This window comes from Muscardinus avellanarius, assembly GCF_963383645.1.
Source record: "Muscardinus avellanarius genome assembly, chromosome: 4".
Classification (NCBI taxonomy): domain Eukaryota; kingdom Metazoa; phylum Chordata; class Mammalia; order Rodentia; family Gliridae; genus Muscardinus; species Muscardinus avellanarius.
Genome location: NC_137789.1, coordinates 120,550,664 through 120,569,672, shown reverse-complemented (window position 1 = coordinate 120,569,672; position 19,009 = coordinate 120,550,664). Strand labels below are relative to the sequence as shown.

Sequence of the window (19,009 nt, the reverse complement as noted above, 5' to 3'; positions counted from 1 at the left end):
TACTAGGATTATGGGCATGCACTACTGCACCCGCCTAGAAATGAATCTTCATACACTGATTTTGTTAGAAAAAGAAACTTCATTACCATTGGCTGGATAGTTTTCTTAATAATGTATAAGTTCATAATGTCTTAGGGGACGGAGTCTCCTTAAACACGGTGCTCTTGTGCCTTATGAGACCCGAGTGCTGGCCTTGTCCATGATCATTAGTGATAGTGGGTTTGGACTTAGAAGGCATTTTAAACTCTAACAGCCTTATTGTGCTTTAGATATAAAAATAAAGGTTCAAATAAAAGGACACTCAAGTAGAAAGGATGTACAATCATTGATAACTCACTCCTTATCCACACCCTGAACCCAGATTTGCATAGCTGCCACCCAAGTCCAAGTCTGTTATGAAAAGAAGCAGCAAACTGCAGAAGATTCTAAGATGCTTTTTTTTTTTTTTTTTTTTTTTTTTTTGGTGGTACTGGGGTTCCTGGAAGCCCTTCTACCTCCGGGCTACACTCCCAGACCTATTTTATATATTTTTTTTAAATTTGGAAACAGGGTCTCATAAGCCAGTGAGGCTGGCTTCGAACCTGCGCGATCCTCCTGTCTCTGCCTCCCAAGCGCAGGGATTACAAGCGTGCGCCACCACGCCTGGCTTCTATGATTCTTTACCCAGGTGGAGACTCATCTATTTTACATCCCACAGAATGATTGCGCTTCTTTGATCACTGTTTTTTATCATCTGTTTTTCTAGCTCAAGATTTCTTATCAAGTCTAATAGGTACTTGGAAGTCAAGGCTAGCCATCAACTTGTCCTTCTCCCTAATTAAAAAGTTTTCTTTCTTGGTGTGGAGGATTGAACACAGGGCCCTGCACATGCTAGGCAAGTGCTCTACCCCTGAACGACACACATAGCCCCAAAAGTTTTTTATATATATAGTCACATATGTACACATACACATGCATATGTATTTCCCTACCAAGCCCTTTGAAAACTAAACTTGACTTCCACATGTGTGATCTGCTCATTTATTTACTTTCTCTATTTGCTATATTCTAAATCAATCCTATCTCTAATAATCCTGTCTTCTTTTATAACCCTCTCAAAAATCCCATTACAGCCGGGCGTGGTGGCGCACGCTTGTAATCCCCGCGCTTGGGAGGCTGAGACAGGAGGATCGCACAGGTTCGAAGCCAGCCTCAGCTACTTAGTGAGGTTCTCAGCAACTTAGTGAGACCGTTTCCAAATAAAATATAAAATGGGTCTGGGAGTATAGCCCGGAGGTAGAAAGGCCCTGGGTTCCACCCCCAGTGCCACCCACACACACACAAAAAAAGCCAGCCTCAGCTACTGAGTGAGTTTCTCAGAAACTTAGTGAGACCCTGTTTCCAAAGAAAATATAATATGGGTCTGGGAGTATAGCCCGGAGGTAGAAAGCCTCTGGGTTCCAACCCAGTAACAGCAAAAAAAAAAAAAAAAAAAAAAAAAAAAAATCCCATTACATAACTATATGTCATGTTCTATGGTCTTAGCTAATCAGTTTATGCCACATTTACAGAACCGTGTGTGTGTGTGTGTGTGTGTGTGTGTGTGTGTGTGTGCGCGCGTGCATGCAGGTGAGTGATTTTGTGGTTTGACCACAGTCCCACTGTGGTCAAGAACTGTGTGTTCTGCCCCCGACTTTGCTCTCTGACACATACAAAGACATGGGATGGGTCTCTGAGAATTGCTGATGGTCTCTCAAATAACTGAGGAAATTTTTTTAATACTCTCTTAGCCTTGGACTCCTTTTCTCAAATATAATCTCAGATGGAAGTGTTACTCTAAATTCTGGGGGGGTTGTTTTGTTTTCTGGTTTGTTCGTTTTTGGTACTGGAGATGGAACCCAGAGACATTCTACTTTCGAGCTACACCCTCGGCCCTATTTTTTTCTTCTTTATTTTGAAACAGGGTCTCACTGTAAAGGGCTTTATTAAATAGCTGAGGCTGGCTGTGAACCCAGATCTTCCTGTGAACCCAGATCTTCCTGTCTCAGCCTTCCAAATGCTGGGATTACGAGCATTTGTAATGCCCAGCTTTGGGTTTTTGTTTTTGTTTTTGGTGGTACTAGAGGTCGAATGTAGGTGCATTTTACCTCTGAGCTACACCTCTAGCCCTTTTTCTTTTTTGTTTTGAAACAGGGTCTCACTAAGTTGCGGAGGCTGCCCTTGACCCTGTGATCCTCCTGTCAGCTTCCCAAGTACTGGGATTGTAGGTGTTTGCCACCACGCCCAGTTCACCCTCGGTTTTAAATGAATTTGAAGTCCTGCAGCTCTGTTCTCTTGACTTCCCTTCTGTCCTCAGTTTTCATTACTGTAGTGGCTTGCAAATTGGTGATGACTGCCATCTCAAAGGAAAAGATGAAAAGTGGGCCAGAGTCATTATTAAACGAATACCTAGGTAATGATCAAAAGTTAGCCTCCCAGGGTACTCAGTCTCTTCTGCCCAGCCCCAGTTGTTTCTGAACTGATGATCTGATACATATATCAGGCGTCTGAGAACTGGCTGGTCAATGCCGAGGTCCTGTGTCTAAACGTGGCATTTCCCTCCTCCTCCACGTCTTCCCTTTTCCAGATGGACTTGGGCATTCCAGCCATGACCAAGTGCTGCAACCAGCTGGACGTCTGTTATGACACTTGTGGTGCCAACAAATACCGTTGCGATGCGAAATTCCGCTGGTGTCTCCACTCCATCTGCTCGGACCTTAAGCGGAGCCTGGGCTTCGTCTCCAAGGTGGAAGGTAGGTATCTTCAGGACGTTTCCTGGTGACAGGGAACCGTCTTCCTAATTTCACACAGAGAGCCAGACAGAGCCCCTTTACTCCAAGAGATTGCCAGAGCACGGAGCTTTCTCTCTGGAATGCTCTGGCCACGCAGGAAAGGCTGAGGGAAGATTCTGGGCACCGTTTCCCAAAAGTTCCTGCCGTCCTGCCCATGGGCCGCTGGCTCCGCTCCTGGTGGAAAGGACCACACCAAAGCCTTCCCAGAGAAATAAAAATCTGTCCTTGAAGACCCCAGAAGGAGCTGCCCAACCAGCCTAAGTTCTCCATTCTACTGTTAAATTATTATTTCCAATATCAGGAGTTATTCTATATAGGGCCTTTTAATTTGGCTTAAGCTCTCTTTTTCATATTTTGTAGTCAGTCAGAGTAAGAATTTTTTAAAACTTATTTGTGCAAATATTTCTATGCACTTCAGAATAATTATTTTTAAACACTGCTTAGCTACCCAGTTTCCAACACTGACTCTGTCATTTCTTTCTCCTAGTTTACCTTAGGAAAAGTTTTAATCTCTCTGTTTCTGAAGCCAGGACATTCTATCCAAGTATTAGCATTTATATTTTTAGATAGTAAAGGTTAAAATTCAGGCATATAAGGTGCTGGCCCCATGCCACTTAGAACTCCAGAAGTAGAAAGAATCTTGGATCTGGTTCACAGATCAATGGCTAGCGTGTAGTACAAAAAGAATGTGTGAGGGCTTAGAAATATAAATAATTAATTGGGCCCTAAAAAGGGAGAATCACTCTACCCTGTGTCTACAGGGGTTGAAAAAGAACCTACGGCTGATCTAAGGTCAGGTCAAGTTGCTGCTTCTCAGCAATGTCCTATTGATTTTTGTTTCTTCGAAATATCTCTTTGATACCTCACTGGCCTGGTCGCTGTAAGTCAGCCCATCCGATTTATCCCATCCGCTGGGACCAACCATATTTTTATAGCACATGAATCTGATCATCTCTATTCCCAGCTAAAGTAATTCAATAGATTTCTCTTTCTTAAGGGTTAAAGCCAAATCCTTCAGCATGGCCCTTTCCGACTCAGCCCTAACTCACTTTTCCCACCATCCTGTGGGATATTCAAGCTTTCTTTCCTGACTCCTACTGCTAAAGACCACTTGAGCCCATACCTCTCTGTCCCCAGAGTTCCCTCTGCTTAGAACGCCCTCATCATTGCTGGTTGGTATTGTTAAAACAGTTTTACTGAGCTGTAATTCATACATAACACAGTTCACCCATTTAAATGCTTGTTAAATATGCTTACAGAATTATGTGATCACCCCACAGTCAGTTTCAGGACATATTAATCACCCTAGAAAGGAATTTTATAGCTATTAGTGGTCCATCCCCAAACACCCCCTGCTCAGTTTGAAGCAACCACGAATCTTTCTACCTCTGTAGATTTGTCCATTCTGACTGTTCATATAAATGGACTCATTAATATGCAGCGTCTTGCGCCTGACTTCTCTGATTTTGGCGAGGTTTTATCCATGCCGTAGAATGCATCCGTATTGTGCTCTACTCTTTACCGCCGAGTAGTGATATGTGGCACTAAAATATTTTCCTTACTATTCATCAGCAATGGATATTTATCTACAGTTTGTTATCTTGTCATACCTTTACCTGGTTCCAATATCAGAGTAATATTGACTTTGTAAGATGAGTTGGATAATGATCCCTCTTCGAAAAAGATTGATATTAGTCTTTAAAGTCTGGTAAAAACCACCCTCTATGCTAACCTTTCTCTTTCTCTTTGTCTTTTTCAAGTAGCCTGTGATTCTCTGGCTGATACTGTGTTCAAGACCGTCTGGACCTTGGGCTGCCGGCCCTTTATGAACAGCCAGCGGGCAGCGTGTGTCTGTGCGGGAGAGGAGAACGAAGAGCTCTGAGCTCTGAACTGGGTTCCTTCCTGGTTGTGAGCGACTCAGAGACGGTAATAGAGATGGTGGCAGGGATGTGTCAGCCTTTCTGCCACCAGGTTGGACTCCACAAAGGAGGAGAAAGGAAACAGCAAGTCCTATCCTTTGAAAAAGTTGAGAAGGAGATGTGGAGAGATTGAAGGCTGCTCTTCGCCTTGACACTGGTCTCCCCAAACAAGACACAAGTCCCTGGAAATTCACTTAAAGACTAAACAACAAGCAAACCCTGTGGTTCCTGGACCTGATCATTATCTTCACAGGTGAAATTTGGGGGGAGTCTAACCATATGGGAGGCAATGACTTTCCTCTGGCCCATGTTTCAGTTAACACCAGTTAGCACCTCACATTTAATAAAGTGTACTTTTTAGAAAATTTGTAAAGAGATGAATGCATTCCATTATCATCTATGTTTTCATTTTACTTTGAAGACACAGAACCCAACCTGGGAAGTCCCAAAGATGACAACAATTCCCACTGCGCTGAAGAGATCAAAGCAGGGGTGGGGCCAGAGGCTCACCTGACCAAGTCAGTGGAGATGAAGGTCAGGTGGAACCAGGGCGCTGACATGCTGTTTTTCTTCCAGTGGTCCACCTCTGTGGGCATTCCCAGATACTAAGTGTTGTTAGAGGCGTGCTAAGGCCCTTCGCCGCGTGGAGAGAGACAAATGACCGCTCTCACGTCAGTTCTCACCCTGACTGAATTAGGACCACCTGAGGACTGTTGTAACACACCAATAAAGACTCTGGGCTGGTGTCCACGCACTGGGATTTGATGAACGCTCCCCAGATGGTTCTGGTACCCAGGGAGGGCCGAGGGCCACTGAGCTATCTCAGAAACTGGCTGGCGGCAAACCCAGTCCAAAGTCTGTGGTTTGGTGGTTTTTGTTTTGTTGGCTTTTGTTTTATGTTTGTTTTCAGAGCTGGGATCAAATGCAGGGCCTCATGCATGCTCAACAAGCACCCCACCCCTGAGCAACACCACATCTCCCTCCCTTTTTGCCTTCCCCCTTTTGTTCATCTGTCTCACTGAGCTGCCCAGCCTGGCCTCCAACTTGAGATCCTTCTGCCTGGAGGTTACAGTCACAGACCGCCATGCCTGATCCTTTTACGGGCTTTTCAGGTTCCTGCGCGCTCCCACTTGGGGAGCTCGTACCTGTAGCAGCTCCCCTGGCTCTCCATGCCCCACAGAGCCTACAACACTCACCACGTGGCCCGGGGAGGAAAAGGGTGCAGACCTCTGATCTAAATCATTTACTTCTTTCCCTCCCTCTTGTTAATTTCATTAATTCTGTTAAGAATTGTTCATTGTGGCAGCTTTTAAAAAGAAAAAGAAGCTGGGCGTGGCGGCGCAGGCTTGTAATCCCAGTGCTTGGGAGGCTGAGACAGGAGGATCCAGGTTCACAGCCAGCCTCAGGTACTTAGTGAGGCCTTCTGCAACTTAGTGAGACCCTGTTTCAAAATAAAGAGTAAAAAAAAAAAAAAATGGGGTTTGGGATATAGCTTGGTGGTAGAATGCCCCTGGGTTCAATCCCCAGTATCACAAAAAAAAAGAAAGAAAAAGAAAATTTACCTGATTTTCCATAAAGGCAGAACATTAATGGGCATATCAAGAAGGCATATTTGACTGCAGGTAGTATTTATCTTTGTGGTTTATGATATTTATTTCAAAAAATGTATTAAACACAAAATAGAGTATGGTAAAATTTTCTATACCTTCCATTACCTTATTGACCTGAGGACATAGAATACTAATTCACAGCGCATATGATACCAAACTTTTTTTTTTAAGTTTATTAGAAAGATAGAAATACAGAAAATAGAAATACAGCTCCATACCAGACTGGCACGGAGGGGTGACTCGAAATGAATACACCTGATACCAAACTTTAATTTTGCTTATAGTTCAGTCACTGAACCACTTATATGCATGTTGATGAGCTTATTAATATTTATTAAGTAAAAATATTTCACCTTAGGCAAAATAAAAATATCAAAATAAAAATTATGCAAAAGAAAAGCCAAATAGCACTTTCATATTACACATTGTTTTATTGATGAACTCCCCAATCCCTCCTAATGATTCTGTATTTGAATTGAAATTTCAGGGTATAATTATTATTTACATACTTAGGGCGCCTTTGGTTATTTAAGTCTTAACTTTTAGTAACTATTTAATTTCTTTAGGTTTCTAACTTGGAATGTTTCACCTGCCTTCTGATATTACTGGTCCTGGAGCATCCATATGTGAATTATTTAATTGTAGGAAAGAACTGGGAGAACTGAGCTGAGCTGAGCTTCCCCGGTGGCGGCAGCTTAGCTGTCAACATTTGGAAGCTGCAGTCTCACCCAGGCCCCAGCGGTCGGCACCAACCCCGTGGACCTACATCAGGGAGTCAGTTCTGGTCATTAGTTTAGACTCACAGTGTGCAGTTTAAAGAGGGCAGGTGTTCTAGGAAGTTCTCTGATGTTCTTAGAGGTGGTGGGGAGACATTCCAGCAAGATGGGTACAGAGCGGGGACTCAGGTGTCCTGCTGGGCTAGTCGTCCCAATCGATGCCGATGGGGCCTCCCATCAGCGTCTGGCTCTGCAGACCAGCGGGGTCTTCTCCTTCTCCTGCCTCTCGACGCACTCGTCGGTGGCAGCCCTGGGCACAGCGGGAACGCTGGTCCAGCACCCCACAGACGAGGACCCGGCAGTGCAGGAACACTTCCTGAAAAGACAATGGGCATCCTTATAGAACACTTCCACTGCGGGGCGCCCAGCAGAAGCCAGACACAATAGTGAGTGTTCCACAGACGTCATCTCAATCCTAATGTTACCATCCTGGATATTTTACAGCAGAGGAAACCAAAACTTAGGATAAGTGTGCATCCCACATGCAGAAATGTGGCAAAGTTGGAATTGGAGGCAGGTGGTGATTTAAAAGTCCAAATTCATATCCTCTGTGTTGGGCTGAGACAGAGGAGCCCTTCGTGAAGCAACCTCTCACCACGCTGACATCTTCGTTCTTCACAGCGAGGCCTGGGGACATCAGGGGCCCCCATGCACTTCTGTGGGGCCCACATCCTCTCTCTAAGGAACTGCCTGCAGCTTGCTCCCTACACTAGGAGGGAGGGACCTCAGGGGAAATGACACACTGGGAGGACAGGAGCACTGTTAAAGGCAGTGTGGGAAATATGTTGGCCTCTCCAGCGTCCTGTGCCCAAATGTCTCAACAGCTATAACAGAAACTTCCACCTACCGCCTCTTGGGGACAGCCTCTAGTAACCTTTACACATGTGTATACATGGTTTTGGGTTTTTTTGTTTTGTTTTGTTTTGGTGGTACTGGGGTTCCTGGAAGCCCTTCTACCTCCAGGCCACACTCCCAGACCTATTTTATTTTTGGAAACAGGGTCTCTTAAGCCAGAGCGGCTGTCTTCGAACCTGCGCGATCCTCCTGTCTCCACCTCCCAAGCGCGGGGATTACAAGTGTGCGCCACCACGCCCGGCCTTATATATACATGGTTTTTAAGGTAGCACATTCACTATGCACATCTGACAACAGTTTTTTCATGTTTGCTTTCCTCATGTTTATCATTTTAAATACTGCTTAATATTGCATAAAATTTATATATGCCCTGAACTTTGTTTAGAAACATTTTTTCCATAAAATCATGCTTTATAAGCACATCCAAATACCTGTGTGTGTGTGTGTGTGTGTGTGTGTGTGTGTGTGAGAGAGAGAGAGAGAGAGAGAGAGAGAGAGAGAGAGAGAGAGAGAGATATATACTGGGGATTGAACCTGAAGGCATTCCCTGAGCTACACCTCAGACCTATATTATTATTATTATTATTATTTTTATCTTGAAACAGGGTCTCACTAACTTTCAGAGAGCCTTGCTAAATTGCTAAGGCTGGGCATGCACCTCCTCCTATCTCAACCTCCCAAATACTGGGATTACCAATATGTACCCTACCTGACTTATCTTGTTTTTGATAAACTTCCAGAATTGGATTTTTTTTTTTTTTTTTTTTTTTGGCGATACTGGGGATAGAACTCAGGGGCTGGGGTTCCTGGAAGCCCTTCTACCTCTGAGCTACACCCCCAGCCCTATTTTTTAGTCTTTTCATTTTTGAACCAGGGTCTCACTGAGTTGTAAAGGGCATTGCTAAGTGGCTGAAGCTGTCTGAGAACCACAATCCTCCAGTCTCAGCCTCCCGAATGCTGGGATTACAAGCCTGTACCACCATGCCTGGCAAGAACTGGAATTTTTAAATAAAAGAATATGATGATTCAATGGTCAAAATTACATATTATCAGATAACTTTCCGGAAAGGGTACCAATTTATACTGCCACTGTATGCATGTGCCTTGTGTTATAATTTTATGATTTTTATAAACATAATACAATAAAGTGCTGTCTTATAACTGGCATGTTAGGTACTATTTCCACTTTCCATTTCATGTGTATGTCTTTTCTGTGAACTTCCTATCCATATCCTTTGACTGTAATTGACCACCACACTAGGTTTTTCTTCCACCCGGACTTTAAATTATGACCCTGTGGTATTCTCATTAACAAACACAGTTATTTTTTGGGGGGTGGGGAGGCAAATGTGATATGCGTTGAAGTCATTAAGCTTCTCCATGGCCAGTTTCACTGTGGCTTTCTCAGGGGACATGCACATCTTAACCGAGCTCTCAGGACATCGGCACAGTGGGACGCCAAGAAGCAAGGCTCAGGTCCAGGGTCACAAGGTAAAGGTGTTCGGCTCACCTTGTGGTCTTTGCCCACAAACTTGAAGACTGGGACCCGGAAGTGCTTTGCTAGGTGATCCCGGGATGAGTACTGCTTCACTGAGTCATCCGAAATGCAGCTGCAAGTAGGAGGGAGAGTAAGATTTGATCATTTCCACAGAGGTAGAAAACCAGTCCTGTCCAACAGCCCTGGCCAGGGCAGGCGGACGGGGCGGAGCAGGCTGGGCTGCGCTCAAGCACTTTGAGAATGGAGAAAAAATGTCCCTTCCCCGAGAAGGCATCTTCAGGTTGGCTCTACCTGTGAAGTCTGTAAGCCCAACTTCCCTTCCCCGAACCCACAACTGGACCCCGATATTCCTGCCAGGCTAATGTGCTTAAGTGTTAGAAACATCAACATTAGTATCAAAAAGATCTTTGGCTGGTAAGGCCGTCTTTTCATTTGTAAAATATGGTTTCAGACTTCATGTAGTTTAGTATTGCCTTTTATAACTAATAAATGCTTGCTGGACACCAACCACTGAAGGTGATACAGAGGGGACCAAAGAGCTGCACACGTGCCTACATTTCTTAGGGGATAACTGGTTCTACCGGGGAGCGGTCATTCACCTCAAATTGTTTGAATTCCTCTTTTCCCAAATGTCATGGTCAGCTGCAATTGGGTAGGGTTTGGGGGTCACCTCAGGGGGAGCTGGGGAAAAGACACATTACTGTTCTTCATAACGGGGCCAGGGTTTTATTTTATTTATTTATTCATTCATTCATTGTGGTGCTGGGATGAAATCCAGAGGCTTTCTACCTTCGGGCTATACTCCCAGACCTATTTTACACTTTATTTGGAAACAGGGTCTCACTAAGTTGCTGAGAGCCTCACTAAGTAGCTGAGGCTGGCTTCGAACCTGTGTGATCCTCCTGTCTCAGCCTCTCAAGCTCTGGAATCACAAGTGTGTGCCACCATGCCCGACAGGGTCAGGGTTTTAGATACGGATGAATTCTTTTTTCCTAAAAGGCCAAATCACCATTGTATTATTTGTCCTATTCTAAATTCTAATATAATTATTTTATTTATTTTTTCCTGGACATAGCTGTGTGTGTGTGGAGGGGGGACAACTGGGAATAGAACCCAGAGGTATTCTACCTCCTAGCTACTCCCTAAAAAGAAAACCAAAAACAAATAAATAAGATCTTTCGGGGTTGATGAGAGTCTCACTATTTGCTAAAGCTGTCCTTGAACCTATGATCTTCCTGTCTCAGCCTCTGAAGTACTGAGATTACAGGCATGCACCACCACGTCCAACCAGAGTAGCCCTTTTATGGTTACCTAACAGTTCGTCTACCACGCCAGGGGAAAGTGGGGGCCAGATATAAGTCTCCAAATCAAGGTTCCTGCTCCACATGTTTACAGAACATTTTCTGGTTTGTTGCTAACTGCTTTTTCCGTTATTTGATCATTTCCACAGAGATCTTTTTATTTGATTTTTTGAAAAATCCAATAAAGTTGTTTAAAAAGGAGGCATCTTGACATATGTTACTACTACTACTTTATTCCATCTAACCAGAGAGGATCTATACAGACGATTTGGTTTCTGATATTTCTTATATTTATTTAGTCATTTTTATTTTCCTGAGGTAAAATGAAATGATACCACTTTCTGATTATGTGTTACAATAAATATTTTTTGTATAGTACTGGAGATCGAACCCAGAGGAGTTCTAACTCCAAGCTACATTCCTAATTTTATTTTATTTTTTATTTTGAAACAGGGTCTCACTAAGTTACTCAGTCTGGCCCCAAACCTGCAATCCTCCTGTCTCCGCCTCCCAAGGACTGGGATTAGAGGTATGGGCCACCACACCTGCTTATAATAAATACTGATAGCGCACCCAATTTGTGCAAGACACTCTCCTGGCACTGCAAAGGACACGAAGATGAGGAATACAGGGTTGAGGGTGCGGCTCGGTGGCAGACACCTGCCCAGCATGCACAAGGCCCTGGGTTTGGTCCCTGGAGCCGCCTCCCAAAAAAGATGGGTAAGATCATCTATTATGTCTATGATACACTAGTGCCTATGATAATAACAGCAACCCTTGAAGCCAGATGTGGGGTTGCACATCAGCAATGCCAGTAGTTGGGAGGCTGAGATAGGAAGGTCGCAGCTTCGAGGCCAGCCTCAGCAACTTAGAGAGATCCTGTTTCAAAATAAAAGTAAAAGAAGGGCTGGAGGTGTAGCTCAGAGGTAGAATGCCCCTGGGCTCAATCCATGGTAACACACACACACACACACACACACACACACACACACACACCGAAGTACTATTTTTCTTCAAAAGAGAAAACGAGGCAGAAAGGGTTATTACAAGGTAACAGATCACAGAGTAGAGCCCAGGCCAAATGTTGGCTCTTGACGTGGCGTTCACTACGAGCAGACAAGGCTAGTTCTGGCAGCTCTAAGTATGTATGCTAAAAAAAGTAAAATGGGAAAAGCCAAAATAATTATTTATCAAGATGTTGTTTGATACTCAATTTTAGGACCCACTGTTTCTTTTTCTGAAGATTCACTTTCTAATTATATCTTGCTTAGGCTGATATTAAATCACTGTGCGTTCTCCGGGTGCATACCAACTAAAGCCAAAGGGAAGTGAGTCAGATGTATTCACCACGAGGGGGAACCACCCTGAGTTAAATTTAAGCTGAGGACAATGAATGCTCTTTTCAACGAATAATCAAATCAATTTAGAAATCTGTAGTAAAGTACAGTAGGTTTATTTTAGGTTTGTGGACTAGCCCCAAATTACTACTAGAAATACTCATTCAGTAATTTACTGGGCAAATATTTAATGACCCCCACTCGTTGCTAAGCATTGAGGAAAAAGGAAAAGGAAGCAGAGCTTCCAGTTCACCACTGGAAAAATCAGGAAAGGCTTCAGAGGAGAAGTAAATCCTGCTGACTCTTTAAGGGCCAGAATGAATCAGACAGAAAAAAATGGTAGAAAGAAGAACTAGGGCAAAGGAAACAGCATATGCATTAGGAGGCTGCAAGGAATGCTGTTTTTAATTGCCAGCAATTCATCTGTCTGGCAGGAGCAGAAACTGGAGGAAGCTGAGGTCAGAGGGTGAGGACCAGCAGCTGCACTAGGCCAGGTCATCTCGGGTGCACCGACTGCCCTGGCCCAGGCTGTGGCTGGTAGGCACCATTTGCCTGCTTAAAAATAGGCCCACACTATTGTGGTTTTCCAGTTTTAATGTCTTTGGCATATATATGTTCTAAGACACTGCACTCTATTTTTCTAGCTCTTAGCATATACAAAAGAAGTAAAATAGGGTACAGCTTTTTATACCTTTTATGTAAGACAAAAATAACAGTCCTTCATTGAGAGTCTGAAAATCAAATATATAAGCAAATTTCACAAGCATTATTGAGATTGCAGTTAATTCATTCCCAGTAAATGAGTTAACATTATATACTCAATTTTCTTCCTTCCTTCCTTCCTTCCTTCTTTCCTTCCTTCTCTCTCTCTCTCTCTCTTTCTTTCTTTCTTTCTTCTTTTTTTTTGGTACTGGGAATGGAACCCAGGGGCATTCTACCTCCAAGCTACAGCCCCAGCCCTATTTTGTATTTTTTATTTTGAAATAGGGTCTCATTGAGTTGCAAAGGGCCTCATTAAGTAGCGGTTCTCCGCATACCAAGATCCTCCTGTCTCAGCCTCCTAAATACTGGGATTATAGGTGTATGCCACCACACCCAGCTTATTTATTTTAAATAAATATGACAGGTAGGAGAAAACATTTGGGGTAGAGAAATGTTCATTGCCTTGATTAGTGATGGTTTCACACTGTATACACTGGAACTTAGCAAACTGCACATACTTTTTAATTTTATTTTTGTAGTACTGGGATTGAACCTAGGAGCATTCTAACACTGAGCTACAACCCTAACCCTTTTTATGTACTTATTTGTTGAAAAAAGGTCTCACTAAATTACTGAACTGGCCTGGAACTGTGATCCTCTTGTCTCAGCCTCCCAAATACTGAGATTACAGGTGTGTGCCACTGTGCCTGGCCAATAAACTGTATACTTTAAATATGTTCGCTTATTGTGTGTGGAGAGTAAAAAAAAAATGTGAAGGAACAAAAATCTATCCTTTCCTCAAGTAAATTTATTCCCTAGTCGGCATTAAATATGTGACCAAAGAAGAAAGAAAGAAAAAATAATGCTTCTACTTTTCATTGTTAAGCTTTCTGGGGATCACTTCAAGATAGCACAAAACCCAAAGGGCTACAGATCCCCGGCATTCCTGGCCTCTCATTAGTGACCTCTCAAGGCTGCTCAGAATGATAAAATCTCCCTACTGTCAAAATGAGGAAGGCTGCAGACAGACAGAGTCTCAAGCTCTAAGCCCTCCTGTGAAAGAGTGAACTCTACCTGCCAAAGCTAAGAAGGAACCACTGAAAGGTTTTCGGCAGGGATGTGACAAGATCCTGTTTTCCTTTTGAATGGACGTGCAGGGGGCTTTGTGGAACTGAGATCTGAGATGTGGTTTAGAAGGCTGTTTTCACCAGGTGTGGTGGTGCACATTTGTGATCCCAGCATTTGGGAGGCTGAGACAGGAGGACCTGAGTTCACGGCCAGCCTCAGCAACTGAGGCCCTTTGCAACTGCTAAAAAAAAAAAAAAAGGCTGTTTCTCTAGGGCTGGAATTAAGATACCATGTGTGAAAGAGAAAGGATGAAGGATGGGGTTGGGCAATGAATTTTTGACATCTCTTTTTTTTTTTTTTTGGTGGTACTGGGGTTCCTGGAAGCCCTTCTACCTCTGGGTTGCACTCCCAGACCTATTTTATATTATTTTTGAAACAGGGTCTCTTACGCCAGCATGGCTGGCTTCAAACCTGCGCGATCCTCCTGTCTCTGCCTCCCAAGCACGGGGATTACAAACGTGCACCACCATGCCCGGCTGGGCAATGAATTTTTTTTTGCAGGTCTGGGGATGGAACCTAGGTGCATTCGACCTCTGAGCTACACCCCCTGCCCTATTTTTTATTCTTTATTTTGAAACTGGGTCTCACTGAGTTGCAGAGGGCCTCACTAAGTAGCTGAGACTGTCCGCAAACTGCCATCCTCCGGTCTCAGCCTCCAGAATGCTGGGATTACAAGCGTGCGCCACCACGCCCGGCATATTTTTTTAAAAGAAGTATTACTGGATCCTAATGTGCACCAAAGATTGATAAGACACTGTGCAGGGGATTAATAAGAACAGGTGAAGGTTGCTGTGGTGAAAGATGAGGAGAAATAAAAGCAAACTAGAAATTTCCTAATGCCTCAGGCACCTAGCAGAAGGAGGAGCCCCAGGCCCACTTGCTAGACCATTTTCCGCTTAGGAAGTCACAGCTCCTGGCCCGCCTGGCATTTAGAATGAGGAAGAAACTCATGAGATAGCATTGTGAGTTTGGGTTTTGAGTGTTTATTTTTTCTGGGAATGTGGGCAATGGCTCTGAGGTTTCTCATGCATGCACCTGCAGGTCTAGATCCTAGGAGATACCAAGGGGATCCCCTGTCCTCCCAACATCTGCCAAGTATTTCTTCTTTCTCCTTCACTACCAAAATTCTTGCTGCTTTGAGATGGACAGCTTCCAGAACAGGGGACAAAATGGTCGATAAACTATTGGGTTTTGATTCATAATCTGTTCCTAAACGTCTCTTCCTGCTCTCCCACTCTTACAACGTGTGAAAGAAATCTGCCTTTTCTTCCCTCCTATGCTTCTTCAGATCGACCACAAGCACCAAGAGATGGCAATAGATAGAAGCTCCTGAACTGTGAGTCCTAATTTGCTACCTACTACAATCACTCTCACGCACGCTTGTAATCCCAGTATTTGGGAGGAGGAGACAGAAGGATTGCGCAGGTTTGAGGCCAGCCTCAGCTACTTAGTGAGGCCCTTTGCAACTCAGTGAGACCCTGTTTCAAGATAAAGGAAAAAAATAGGGCTGGGGGTATTGCTCGGAGGTAGAATACCCCTGGGTTCCATCCCCAGTATGCAAAAAAAAAAAAAAAAAAATCACTCTCAAACCTTAACTGATAATCTGTACTGAAAATCTCTTCCTTCTGCACCACTCCTATGTATGGAATGTGCCTTTTCTCACCCTCCTTTTTTCTTTTTTTTTTTTTTCGGGTCTGGGTATGGAACCCAGGGGAATTCTACCTCTGAGCTACACCCCCTACCCTATTTTTTATTCTTTATTTTGAAACCGGGTCTCAATGAGTTGCAGAGGACCTCACTAAGTAGCTGAGGCTGTCCCTGAACCGCGATCCTCCAGGTCTCAGCCTGCCCAATGCTGGGATTACAAGTGTGCTCCACCATGCCCGGCTCGTTACCCTCCTATTCTTAACCTATCGACCACAGAGACCAGGTGTAGGATGGCGCCTGGATTCCTCCACGGGATTTTCCCTGCCTCAGCTATTCCATCAAAGCCTGGCCAACCGGAATCTCCATTCCCTCCCTCTGCACTGTCTCCCTATGATTGAGGTAAAACTCCCTAATTAAAGTCATGCCTGTGTGTTCACACTCTTTGGCCTGACTGCATTTCCACTGTCAGAAGTTCCCATCTCTTGTATCAGCTCCGCCTTCTCTGCCCCCTGCCCTCTCAGCCACCTGAACAAGGCTCAGCTCCTACCTCGCACATTCTTCACTTCTTTGAGGAGGCAAGTCCATCTCACAATGTCCACTATGAACTGGACTATCCTCTGTCCTTTACAACCAGTCCTGACCTTGTTCCTGAACGCACTGCCAGCTACCCACCAAGTTCTCTTCCTAGGCATCCTTCAGGAATTTAAAATGTAAAAGTGCCAGGCATGTGCCTATAATCCTAGTACTTGGGAGACTGAGACAAGAGGATTGCAGGTCTGAGGCCAGCATCACGTGGCAACTTAGCAAGATCCTGTTTCAAAAAATAAAATGGGGCTGGAGACTAAAATAAAAAGACTAAGCCGAGCGTGGTGGCACACGCTTGTAATCCCCGTGCTTGGAAGGCTGAGACAGGAGGATTGCACAGGTGTGAAGCCAGCCTCAGCTACTAAGTGAGGCTCTCAGCAACGTAGTGAGACCCTGTTTCCAAATAAAATATAAAATAGGTCTGGGAGTATAGCCCAGAGGCAGAAAAGCCCCTGGGTTCCACCCCCAGTACCACTAACTAACTAACTAAAATAAATAAATAAATAAATAGAAAGACTAAAAATAGGGCTGGGGGTGTTGCTCAGAGGTACAGTTCCTTTGGGTTCCCTCCCCAGTACCATAAAAATCATAAATAAATAAATAAAATGGGGCTGAGGGTATAGCTCGGAGGTAGAGCATACTGGGTTCAATCCCCAGTACTTACCACAAAAAAAGTAAAAATATTCAATGTATTATTTTGTATGATGGAATTCAATATTTGTACCTCAAACCTGCTTTTCTACACGCCTTTGGTCTTGTTAATGGTATCTAGTCCCCCCCGAGCTATATACCTTGGAGTCAAGTACTTCCTTCTCCCTCAGGTCTTTACCGCCAAAATGTTAAGAAATGGGTCCTAAAGTGATAAAGAGCAGCCTTGGGAACGGCCCGGGCACGCGTGTGGACAGGAGGCCGGGAGTGCGCGGGGCTGAGGAAGGTTGCGGGCATAGTTACCCCTCCTGGATGAGGTAGTACTTGAGGATCTCATCGACCTTGGCGGTGGGGGTGGCGAAGCAGCTCTCCACCAGGCTCTCCAGGCCGCTCACGTGCACCAGGGGCTCGATGCCGAAGTAGAGGGCGTCGCGGAGCTTGAGCGTGGGCAGAGCTTCCCGGTAGGGCTCCTCGAACGCATTGTCCTTGAAGATCTCCAGTGTGAACGGGAAGATGCCGTGATTTCGGCCCATGATCTCCAGGGGGGAGTTTCGAAGGTTGGGGACGTAGCCTTCAGAAATGGTGTACAGCCGGGGAAACTCGCAGGTCACCGGGATCAGCAGCTTGCTCGTCCTGACGATGATGTCCCCGCTGCTCCCGGGGGTCTGCTTGGGTACACCCGTCACAAGGTTGCTGGCCACGATTTTGTCATTTACCACCTGAGTCAGGGCGGGACAGGAGAGCAAGAGATTCTGTTTGTTTCTCAGGAGATTTCTCACTTTCTCATGGTTAACTTTTCCCCAACATCTGTTACAACAAAACACATAGAGAGAAGCCGTGCGTGGTGGCGCACGCTTGTAATCCTAGCATTTGGGAGGCTGAGACAGAGGGATCCCTGTGTGTGGCCGGCCTCAGCTACTTAGCGAGGCCCTTGGCAACTCAGTGAGACCCTGTTTCAAAATAAAGAATAAAAATTAGGGCAGGGGGTGTAGCTCGGAGGTAGAATTCCCTGGGTTCCATCTCTAGGACCATGAAACACACACACACACACACACACACACACACACACAGAGAGAGAGAGAGAGAGAGAGAGAGAGAGAGAGAGAGAGGGGATAGGTGTGGTTCTCTACGCCAAAGGCTTTTTTTTTTCCCTTAATAAAATATTATTACTCTCTCTTAGCAAGACATTCCAGCTGTTAAGAGTTTTACCTGCTACTTCTTGGTCTACCCACACATTCCTTTGGAGCATTACTCATAAAACCCAATCTATGCAGAATCAGCAGATTCCAAGCTCTGGTATTTTGGAACGGGACAGCGTCTGCAAGTTATTTTTTCAGGAGTCTTGGACCTGTGATCCTGCTGCAGCAAGACCTTGTGCTGGCCTCGCGCAGGCCTGGACCTCAGCACTCACGGCAGCGCGGATGGTCTTCAGCTCTGTCTGCTCTACTGTGCACCAGAGTGGTGCCAACCTCTACGGGGCATTTCCTCTAGATTATCCCCAGAAACGCTGCTTGCCACGTACCACCTGCCTCACCTCAAGTCCAGGTAGCCCTCTGATTTTCACTTGGTAAGATTCATAACTAAACACCCTTCAGCCAAACAACTGCAAAGGCCTCTGCCCTGGTCTGCACGTGGGTCCTCTGTGCTCCGTCCATCTCGCTCCCTCTGTCAGGTCATGGGCTTCGCCACAGTCCCCGCCTAACTCCCTTCCTGTGGGATCCCACTTGCACAGCTCCTCCTAGCTCCCAGGGCAGGTGTTTGGAAGCATCCTCGGCCCTGTCTACTTTCCAGTTTCCTTTTCCGGTATGAATTTCTTGCCGGGCAGGCTGTGGGGCCCACTCACCTCAGCACAGTACTGAATACTCCCCTAAGAGTTTTTCCTTTGTTCTCTAAATGGTTCTTTCTTTTCCTCTCTGCTTGTGCAAGCCATATGCACATTCCCACGTGATTCAAGCCCCACTCACCCCTGGCTGGACTCCTCCAGGCCCTGTCATCCCCGGTCATCCCTTAATGACGTAAAATGTCAGTAGGATGCCTATTGGGCAGTCACGCATCTCAGTACTGCTGCGTCTGCCTAACAGACAGGCATCCTACTCCACGCACCCCTCGGAGCACAGGCTACGTGCGGGGTTTTGGATGACAGTATAATAAACCCTTTGCCTCAACCTGGTTCAATTCTTGAACCCACTACAT

General features: G+C 45.1%; 2 protein-coding genes across 4 annotated transcripts in view; one reads left to right on the top strand and one right to left on the bottom strand.

Moving 5' to 3' along the window:
* Positions 1-4,692, top strand: part of PLA2G12B (phospholipase A2 group XIIB) — a gene marked incomplete at both ends in the record, with an annotated part of 44,352 nt that extends 39,660 nt beyond the window's left edge. The window contains 2 exons of one of the 3 annotated variants that reach the window (XM_080694365.1): positions 2,522-2,771; positions 4,574-4,692. In XM_080694365.1, the coding sequence (XP_080550491.1) occupies positions 2,522-2,771; positions 4,574-4,692 (369 nt within the window). Of the gene's footprint in view, positions 1-2,521; positions 2,772-4,570 lie in introns of all 3 variants that reach the window. The other 2 variants (XM_080694364.1, XM_080694366.1) reach the window with 2 other exon arrangements.
* A 2,565-nt stretch (positions 4,693-7,257) lies between these two features.
* Positions 7,258-19,009, bottom strand: part of OIT3 (oncoprotein induced transcript 3) — a gene marked incomplete at both ends in the record, with an annotated part of 30,994 nt that continues 19,242 nt past the window's right edge. The window contains 3 exons of the mRNA XM_080694822.1: positions 7,258-7,431; positions 9,481-9,580; positions 17,120-17,535. Of these exons, the coding sequence (XP_080550948.1) occupies positions 7,258-7,431; positions 9,481-9,580; positions 17,120-17,535 (690 nt within the window). The remainder of the gene's footprint in view (positions 7,432-9,480; positions 9,581-17,119; positions 17,536-19,009) is intronic.